The sequence below is a fragment of the Macrotis lagotis genome, chromosome 1, assembly GCF_037893015.1.
Source record: "Macrotis lagotis isolate mMagLag1 chromosome 1, bilby.v1.9.chrom.fasta, whole genome shotgun sequence".
Classification (NCBI taxonomy): Eukaryota; Metazoa; Chordata; class Mammalia; order Peramelemorphia; family Peramelidae; genus Macrotis; species Macrotis lagotis.
In genome coordinates this window covers 709712888-709724095 of record NC_133658.1, presented here as the reverse complement: position 1 = coordinate 709724095, position 11208 = coordinate 709712888, and the positions used below count along the sequence as shown (strand labels likewise).

Sequence of the window (11208 nt, the reverse complement as noted above, 5' to 3'; positions counted from 1 at the left end):
ATGTTTTGAGATCACAAAGGAATATGCTACAGTTATTATTTCTCAATAATCTGACTTTTGGAACTCATTCTTTCTTTTCAGGTTGGAGAATTAACAAAGGATATAGTACAAGTACAGTCCAGAAGGTCTTTCCTGAAATTCTCAGTCCAGAATAACCTATTAAAGAAATTTTGCACAAATTTTTCAGTGACTCTAAGACTTTATAATGACTTGTGAGAAAATTGGAACCAAGTGATTTCATGATCTTCAGAATTTGTATCGATAAGATCTAATTAAAAATCGGAAGAAGGAAATCTCTACTACCACTTGGTTTAATTTGAGTGTGATACATTATTTAATAAATTAAGACACCAGTTTTTTTAAACCAAAGCCCAAATATTTTAACAGCTTTTTTTTTTCCTTCCCCATACTTACTGCTATTATAGCAGTGAGGCGTCTGATGGCAGGGCACAAAATTTTCCCTGATACAAGACTTGAGCATGTTGAAAACTTTAGTTAGATTAAATTTAATGAACATTTACAAAATACCTTCTATTTTCAAAGCACTATCTTAGAAACTGGAACATGATAACAATAAAAAGCCTATACCTTCAATAAGTTTGTAATCAAATCATTAAAATTAAGTTTGAAGATAGAGAAGATACTCTGCTTGCACTAACTCTTGAAATTATGCTCCACTTGTCATTTTTTACAAATTATAGGGCTAAATTCTATATTTTTCTGGTGTCTGTCTGAGGAAAAGGGGCCAAAAGAAAAAGAATCTGACTTTTAATGGTCAAAGAGTTTTGATCAATGAACTGAATTAGGACTTGGAAAGGCAATGAAAAGGCTTTAGCTAGGAAAAAGTATTCCTGATGAAGGGGGATAAAAAAAACAAGTTTCTGGTACCTACCTATATATTCCTACCAAATATAAGCTGTGTGATTTTTTTTAATCATTCCCACAAAAATATACCAATATGTATGATTTCAAGAAGTCATGAGATAACAAATATGACACAACTTTTTTTAAAAAAATTTTATTTAAAATAGAGCTTTATGCTTCACAGAAACAAGTGCAGGGAGTACTTAATTTATTATTTTTGACACTTTACAAAACAATACATCTTCAGAAAATGTATACATATAAAATATAACATTTAGGCAGATAATTATTTACATCTAGAGGCAGTTGAAATGTTAAGCAATAAAATTAAATGGTCTAAAATAAATATTTTTATGACTTGCTGTACGTTTTAACATTTTAAATGTGTCACTGAGCTGTTACTGAGTTCTAAAATACTGTTATTTCTAAGTAAAAAGATTAGCATTATATAACTGTATAAAACTGCAAAGCTTTTACACAACTCATATATCAACGAAACATTTAAACATCATTCACTTATCTTTGAAATTTGTGTTGCCTTTCAATTAAACAATTAAAAAGTTAGCAACTACAAAAAGTCCCATCTGTGCAGAAAATATATACAGCTCTCTTGAATGTAATTTATTACACATTTATCATTTAAAAACATATTGTACATTTTTAAATTCCTGTTATACATTTGCTCTGACTTATCTGTTAAAATGTAATCTCTTCTGTGTTACTAAGAATATTAGTTGAATAATTTTCTTTAAATTGTCAAAAGCAATGATCCTTATCTCAGTAGGTCAAGACATATTTTTCAACATTAAAATAAAGTGGTTTTTATATCTTAACACTGTGACTGTTATATTGTCATGCTACAGCTGCATAAGAAATTAAGTCTAGGAAAAAGAAAATGCCATTTGTTTTAGAACCTTAGAATCCATTCCAAAACTCTTTATTAGAATCTAAAATTAATTTTCACAATTGTTTCTAGGGCACTGTTGAAACCTGAAGTACAACTGAAGAAAATCCATCTGGACAGTCTTCTCCAGTATAGGATAAGAACAGTGCATGAATGGACTGTTGGTCAGTCTGGCAATAGACTGGTATCTGAAATTCATGCTCGCAGATAATAATTACATGAAAAAGCTTTAAATAAATAAGCTTTAAAATGCATAATAACAACCAATTAGTTTAGACTGGCATAAAGACATATGATAATTTATCTGGGCAATGGTTTTAGCTATGTCTGCAATGGTCATATTATAAACTTTGTTATAAATAATATACCCCTTTCCTGGCATAACAAATAGTCATGTCCTCACAATAAATGAAAGCTATATGAACATTATAAAGTGTGGATTCATCAAGTTTGATCCCATGTTAACAATAAAAAACAAAAGGATTACATATTATCATCTTCATTTAGTTGGTAGATATAGACTGAATTCTCAAATATCTTTTTAATCTTTTTTGTTTTGAAATACACAGCACTAATTTCTAACTACAGTTGTGTTCTTAGGATGTTTCAAATATTCAAACCCTAAAATTGTTAGAGCTAATTTTATGTAAAATAGCACATCCTACTGGTCAGATTAGATAATTCTTTAATATAAATAGCATTAGAGATTTAATTTTCCATCACATTTCTTGTTAATTTTAAAGATACATGTATAACTTTTTCTAAAAAGATTAGATTCAAATATTGTGAATTATCATATTTTTGTAAGGTCTGAACAACATGGCATAATGACTGAATATGAGGTCATGGCTAAAGCTCAAAACAAAGATGAATTTTGGAACATATACATATATATACATATATATAGATATGGATAGATAGGCAGATATACACACATCCCACTGTACATATCACAATAATTTCTACTTTTCTATACCAATGAGTTGACCTATAATGGAATCTGGAGAACAAATCAAGAGTAGACTTTTCTTGGACAACAAAAATCTAAAATCACTTCAAACATAAATATTAAAATTACCAGCAAACATCCATATTTTTACATCAAATGTAATTGAAAAATTAGCCATCCATGGGAAGTCAAAGACTTGTTCAGAGAAAAAAAATGGACAAGAGTAGATATGTGTTCAATAGAGTCAACAGAAGGAAGAAGAGATAGAAATTAAGAAATGAGGTAATGGAACACTAGGAATGGAGAAATTCTTTAGTGAAGAACTTTTATTTTAAGTGACTTTGATCACAAGTCAAGATAATGAGAGTGGGGGTTGAGGGGAATAATGGTGGGGAAGGGGAAATTTAGGAACCAAAACCTGTACTTAAACTTATATTAAGACTTGTATACAAGAAAGATCTTAATATTACCAATAACCATGATTATGTATTTACTGATCAAAAGCCCGTCATCCTGAAGAATGAAATCAAGTGGACGTTAGGAAAAATTGCCATCAATAAGGCTAGTGGAGATGGTAGAATTCCAACTAAGGTAGTTGAAATCCTAAAAGATGATGCTGTTTAAGTGCCGAATTCAATATGCCAGCATATTTAAAAATTTACAATAGTAGCCACTGGATTGGTTTTTCCCATTAGCAATAAATAACTATAAGAATAAAACCAAAGAAAAGCTGAATATTGTCACAGAATCAACACTTTCAAATTTTGATGCTAGAAAAGACTTTCAAGAGTCCCTTGGACAACATGGAGTTCAAATCACTCAACAATGAAAGAAATTAATTCAGGAAATTCACTGGAAGATCAAATACTGAAGTTGAAACCTAAATATTTTGGCCACATAATGAGAAGACGGAGTTCATTGGGAAAGTCCCTGATGTTGTGAAAGATTGAAGGCAAAAGGGAAAGGTGGGGCAGAGGGCGAGATGGATAGAGAGTGCATGGAAACAACAAACATGAACTTGGACAAACTTCTGGAGGTAGTGGAGGATAGAGAGGCCTGAAGTGTCTGAAGGTCCATGGGATCACTAAGAGTCAGACATGAACGAATGAACATCAACAAAAGACTTGGGTGGCAAATTTGCCATGTATCAGTATGATTTATCAAACTTAAGAAATGAAATCATTTTAAATTCCATCCTACTAAAAGGAAGGATGGTTTGGTTTTTTTTCCCTTTATACCAAATACAGAGTTCAGAGTAAAAAAGAATTCATTTTGGAAACAATATGACTGATTGACAGAGTATTGACATCAGAATGGGGACAATCGGAATTCAAATCCCAGCTCTGTCAATAAGTGGCCACAGGCAGGTCACTGAATATTTTAGGGATTCAGATTACTAATCTCTATGTGTGGAACAACAATACCTGTAAAATATATTTCCCAGGTTGTTAAGTGACTAAATAAGATGATGTATCTAAAATGTTTGGCACAGTTTAAGTACTATGTAAATGTCAATTATTGCTACAATACTGTAATAATGGAAGTGGAAAGAAGCTAAGGATGAAAAGTGTGTAAAGGAAAGGAGAAATTAAAGAAAAAAAGTGAAATGAGTATGATATATTTTAGTACTTCTTTAAGAATTGCTTCTCCTAGCAGCATCCCATCTAATTCTCAATTAAATGATGATGCTATTTGCCAATTTACTTTGTTTCTATTTTGAAGCTTAAATCTCAAAACTAGCCCTGCAGAATAAATACACAATGAAGTTGCTTGAAATAGCATGCTGGATTGTACTCTCCTTTTCTAGAACATTAAAGATGATCAAAACATTGAAGAAGTCACCTCAAAATAGGACAAGCATACAGGACTATCTTAAGAAATATAACATTTATGCCACTGGACCATGAATATTTTTATATAATTATAATGAATTCTTGTACATAATTTGATGCCAACTTCAGTTTTATTTTATTTCTTGTTCTGATTTCCTGCCAATGTCAGAGATGCTGACATAATTTTAAGAAATTTAGTTAACAATTTCAGTTTTATACTCTGAAATCTTGATATAAGGCCATATTTAGAGGTTTATACTTTAATCAATCAACAAATCAATAAACACTTTTTTCAGTGTATATTATGCACAAAGTGCGCAGCTAAGTGGCACAGATAGAGCACAGAGCCTGAAGTCAACAAGCCCTGTGTTTAAATCTTGGTCTCAGACATTTACTATTGAATGACTCTGGGCAAGTCCCATAATTCTGTTTGCCTCAGTTTCCTCATCTGTAAAACAATTTGGAGAAGGAAATGGTAAACTACTCCAATGGCTTTCTCAAGAAAACCCCAAATGGGGGGCAACTGGGGTTCAGTGGATGGAGCACCAACCCTGAGTCAGAAGGACCTGAGTTCCAGTCTGACTTCAGACACTTAATACTTATTTTGCTGTGTGACCTTGGGCAAGTCACTTAACTCTATTGCCTTACAAAAAAGAAAGAAAACCCCAAAAGGTATCACAAAGAATCAAACAAAATTTAAATGACCAAACAATAACAACAAAGCAATCTATTAAATGCTGGGAATACAAAAAAAAAAGAAAAGAAAAAAATTGTCCTTACCCTCAGGAAGCTTACATTCTAATAGGAGAGATAAAATGTATATGTTACTATATATATACATATATATATATATATACATACAAAATATATGCTTACATATGCCTTCTGTCTGTCTATATGTGTAAATACATCAATCAATAAGGTTGGACATCAGAGACTGTATTAGGCAATATTAGGAAGGAAGGGAGGGAGGGAGGAAGGAAGGAAGGGCTTGTGAAGGGATTGACAAGAATGTTGCGTAACAAAGAAGTAGACCTTTGATACTGGGGGTAATATTGAGCCTCTGGAGTCTACAGAGTAAACAGTGACACTGTCAGCCTCATGCTTTAGAAAATTTGTTGTTGTTAAACAACTTCATTGAGGAGGTGGCATACCATGACCTGCAAGTGAATTGGATGTAAGTGAGGCAGTGCTGGGCTTAATTACCAGCCTCATTCCCTCTTCTAGATTTAGCTGGGTCTGGTGGCCAGATATGGATCAGGATGACTGAACATAGTCCTGGATATAGGGAAAGACTTTGGTCTTTCTAAGATAAAGTCTTTAAAAAGGTTTCACTTTGATTGAGGCAACTCTCATCCAGTGACTTAGAGAAAGGGTTCATACACTTCATTAGATTGCCAATGGGAAGGGGGCAGTTAGGTGGTGCAGCAGATAGAGTACTGGTCCTGGAGTCAGGAGGACCTCAGTTCAGATCCAGCCACAGACACTTAATAATTACCTATCTGTGTGACCTTGAGCAAGTCACAACTCCATTGCCTTAAAAAAATAAAATTAAAAAAAAGATTGCCAATCGTGTCACTGATAATACAAAAAGGTTAAGAACCCTGCTATAGTGGGAAGAACAATTTTGGAATCAAACACTTGAACTTAAATTCCAACTCATATACTTAATAGCAAATATAAAATCAATAACTATTACAACTACTGGTGTTTGTGGATTGTAAGATTTTACTCTGTGATGTTATAATTTATAAATGAGGAAAGTGAGGAACAGAAAGATTAAAAACATAAATCACGAGAGATGGATATAAACACAGGTCTTCCCACTTCAAAGTTTAACACTCCACTCACCATACCATGTCCATCAGTTGTTTAACTATACGTAAACCATTTAACTAAAACAGCACTAAAGAAAAGTCACTTGGGTTGCTTGAGGAAGATGGAATAAAGAAAAAGAAACCTTAGACAGAGACATCATTTAGAAGAATAGTGATGAAGACTAGAATTAGAAAATGATTTGAAGTCAAGGTAAATGGTGTTATGGACTGAATTAGGGAAGTGGTTGAATGAGAAGAGAGAAGGAGAGAGCTTAGGGGGTAGAAATGACAAGGTTTGCCAACTAATGGCATATGCATGGTGATTGTGGATAAGAAGTGTAGGATGATGTTGTTTCAGGACTGTGGTATAGATAAACCAATATCAGATAATAAGATTCCTATGTCCCACTGGATAGAATCATAGTTTTTGAGATAGAAAAAACCTTAGAGTTCATCTAGGCTAGCCTCTTTTTACAAATAAGAAAATTTAAGTGACTCCCCAAGTTCAGGGCTGGGTTTTGAACTCAGAAACTAGATCCATTGCTTAGGTATGATAGGTAATTAATTCTCCTGGAGAGGACTCAAGAAAGATCTGAGCCATAGAACAACATTACAGTCAAACTCTATTATGGTGTTAAACATAATAACAGTAAAAGTAGTAAAACAGAAACTGAGTTTTCACAGAACCTTTAACCTCAGAAACTGATTGATATTTGTAAATAAAATCTAGTTTTTAAACTCTACTTTAGACAAAAAAATAAAACTAGAAACATATTTTCACACAATCATTCAATTTATATATAAGTTGATTTTAAAGTATTATACAGAAAAGTATCAAAGCAAATGCTATCACTAAAATAGCAATGAGGCACTGTGCTCCAATTTACTTTCAAGTCAGTGAATAAATGACAAATTCTGACTATGTCATGCCAAGTAGAATTTTTTGAACACATAAAAATGGGGATAAAATCGACTATGAAGCAGCTACAAACCAATTACAGTTCATAAGTAAAAAGAGGCTGCTGCTGAAATATTGACAAGAAATGATGTTTTTCAGCAATGTTCTAGCATAAATGCCATAAACATTTATACTCCACTTCACTCAATACGATTTTCCTTCAATTTTTCATTGTATGGAAGAGGAAAAAATTAGAAGAAAGTAAGGACCCTGATGCTTAAAATTTACAAAAGAATTGAAAGAGGCACAAATCTCTCACACACATGAGCTCTATTCAAAGAAAGTTAGAGGTGTCTGGAACATGGAAGGGATGCATAGCAGAGATGACAAATGCTCTCAATGTTAGCCTATTTCCCTCAGAGAGCACTTGTCATACCTAAGTACATCAGGAAGTACAGATAATGCTATAACCTTTAACTCTTCCTTTTATTACCATTTTCTCCTTAAATAACTCCATTTTTATTTCTTTTATTATTTTTTACTGTAAAAATTGAGGCTATTTCATAGGTGATGATAGCATATCAAAATAGAACTCTCTGATGGAAACAAAGTAGAAAACATTCAAACACTTGTCCAGAAATAATATATGTATTATATATGAAAATGCCTACACATAAAACATTAAACATACTGATAATAACAGTATATGCTTTTAAAACTTAAGAGTCTATATAACCAGTATACTTTAAATAAATTCAATAACACATTTAGCCAACATAAAAGCATCATTGTAAAGAGCAAGTAAGATTACTTAGCATAAGCCAAATTCACACTTAAATTAATTGACTAATTTAGGCTATTTATTATCAACTATCATTAGTCAAATAACGCTACATTTCCAAATTTGTTGAATTGTCATACATCCACAATATTAATATAGGCAAAGTATGTAACCTTACAATAATCTTTTGAAATAAGGTAGAAGATTAAAATAACTGCAACTATATAAAAAAGATAACATATTTCTTAAATGCTGTTAGAAATATAGCCTTCAGTGTCTCAGACAGGGTATATTTATCTGCTTTTAGTATAATCATCTATGTTGTGCTTTTAGTATAATCATCTATGTTTTATTTTTTTCCTCCTAAAGTTAATTTTGGAAAAATCACTAAAGCAACATCTATTATTTGGTCACTTTATGGAAAAAAAATATGAAAGACTTGGCAGGATTTTTTCTTTCCCTTACCCAATTCCAATAATATCAACATTGGTATGATGACAAAATTGAATGAAGTAACATATTTTCATTAAGAAACTGAGAGTAATCTCTAAACAGTGTTTTAATGGTAAATTAGATGAGAATCATTTTTAAGGTTATCCAGGGATATTAAAACAGCTTTATAAAATTGTACCAAATAAAACCCAAGCCATTAGTTTTTATCTAGCCTTACTTGCCCTTCTGTACTTGAAGAGATGTGTAATCTCCCAAAAGAGTTTGACCTATTATCCATATAAAAAAGACCAAAGGATGAAAAATTTCATTTGACTATCAATATGCATTTAGATGAACACCCTATAAGCTAATCTAATTGTCTATATAACTAAGACAGATAACATAGATGGGCAATAAACTGGAACTAGGATTGAAAAAGAAAAGGAGAATGAACTAGATTGATTTCAGGAAATTATGAAGGGTCTTTATTGAATCGAAGCTTCCCATGAAAGGAAAAAATCCACTAATATAAAACTAGCATTTTACCAGTGTTGGTCTATGACAGCAAGATATAGAATACCACTGTCTCTGAAGAACTAAAGATGAATATCACATTGAATACAATGGAAGGTTCATGGTGGGTAAAACAGGTCACAGCAAGGAACTAACAAACATTCTCTGAAGGAAAAAAAACACGAGGAAGGGACATTACCCAAGGAACTGTATGACTAAGAGAAGATGGGCTGACCAAATGACAAGAGCAAAAGATGACAGGTGGTCAGGCCAGTGTGCTTCACTAGTACTAATCCATCATCAGGATCAAGTGAAGAAGGTCTCCTACATGTTAGGTATATCCTTTGTGGAAAACTTTTGTGAGATCAGGAGTTGTACAGAAGAGAGTGGTATAGATAATATTCATTCTGAATAGTTGGAGGGACCAAACTGATGACCTTACAGACCCATTAAAGCATTTGACTTCCCCAATGGAGGCAGATAAAAAAGCAAAAATTAGTACAATTAGAATTCTTTTCTCCCTATTCATAAAAGACTGATATTTGTTCTGGAGAAGAATGTGAATAAGCATTTCCAATAGCTTTTAAACAAAGATGCTTCTCATGTCACCCTATAGATTTATAAAATTAACTTCCATATGGTTTTCCCAAAATGACCATCATTCTCCCTCCTCTTTCTTCTCATTTTAAAGGGATCAAAAAAAGATAAAAACCAGTCCTTCACTTCCATTTTGGAATCCCCTACTGAAAGCAAATATGTGAGTGACTGAAGTGAGAGAGAAAGAAAGAGAAATTGAGACAGAGTTATGAATAATTGAAAACTGTGAGACTAATACTGCTGATAATAAATGGAGTGATTGATGTTTTATGAAGAAAATGTCAAATGAACAAATTTGATGGTTCACCTAGGTCTATTGCCACTTCTATGAAATATCTTATTCTTCCTTGTTTCGTAAGTTGTACATAAATTTATTCTGCTGATACATGGAGAATTAAATGAAAACTACTTATAATAATTTGATCCTTTAAATATTTTGCCTTAGAATAAAATTACTATTTAAAATTTTTTTATTCATCTGTATTTGTTTCAAGTAGAAAATTTTAATAAAACATCCTTTGTGTCACATTTCTTCTTAGCTCATAATTTTCCTATTTTCTTAATAACTTTTTTCAAGGAAAAAAGTCAGTTAATGAGCTACTATTCAAAATAAAAGACAACATTAAGCCAACATCATCCAAAAGTTGCCCTGCCAGTACTAAACTTTAGAGTAGGGTTTCAGGGCTGTGCTTTGAGCACTTAAATACTGTACTGTGTATCTTTGAGGTAGAACAAAGAAAAAACAACAAAGCAAAAAAGATTCACAATTTAAAAAAAAAAGATTCCTTTTTAACACCAAATATCACTTATACTTTGGAGTCTTCTTTTACACAAAGTTGAGAAATGGTCTTCTTAATACGCAGAGCTGTCAAGCGAGCTGCCCCATTTGCATACCAACACTCCCTCATTATTCTGCCCATTACTCGGAGTGCCTTGAAAAGAAGAATTCTATATTATTATTATTATCATCATCATCATCATCATCATCATTGTTATTATTATTGTTGTTGTTGTTATTATTATTTTAGCTAGCAGCAGGAAAGGAAAAAAGCTGAGCAGTAAAACCAATGAACTGAAATCAAGCTGTGATGTACAAACAGTAAACATGAGACTATAATTAGAGTTAAATTAAAATTAAATCATGCACCCAAATGCAAAAAATAATTCCACCTACACACATAGCTTTTATCCACAGAAAAATGAACTTCTCATTTAAAATTCAAACTACTAAACTGGAAACTCAAAGAGTTCCACTTTTCAACCATTTGATGAGCAAGTCAGGTTGAGGTTCACATACAGCAAATAAAGATGTTAAGAACAAGAGATGAGAGAAACATAAAAAAAGGGAAATGGGTAATTTTTTTAAAAGACTAAAACATTCAGTCACATAAAATAATTGCTATGAAATAAGCCAGATGTATCACAGTAGAAGTGGTAGTAGATGAGTAAATTTTATAGCGAATATTAAAGGCCAGAAGACCAAAGTTGAAATTTCTCAGATACAGATGACTAAGAAAAGTTACTAATTCTCTCTGGACTTCATTTTCCTCATCTGTAGAATAAAGGTATTGAACTGAATGGCCTCTAAGGTTCCTTTCCATTCAAAATCTATTATTCCAAA

The 11208-nt window shown here is 32.2% G+C and overlaps 1 protein-coding gene across 5 annotated transcripts in view; it reads right to left on the bottom strand.

Moving 5' to 3' along the window:
* Positions 1–701: 701 nt before the first annotated feature.
* Positions 702–11208, bottom strand: part of ACVR1C (activin A receptor type 1C) — a 111143-nt gene continuing 100636 nt past the window's right edge. For all 5 annotated transcript variants that reach the window (XM_074215941.1, XM_074215942.1, XM_074215943.1 and 2 more), the window contains one exon: positions 702–10519. In XM_074215941.1, the coding sequence (XP_074072042.1) occupies positions 10394–10519 (126 nt within the window). In that variant the 3' untranslated portion in view covers positions 702–10393. The remainder of the gene's footprint in view (positions 10520–11208) is intronic.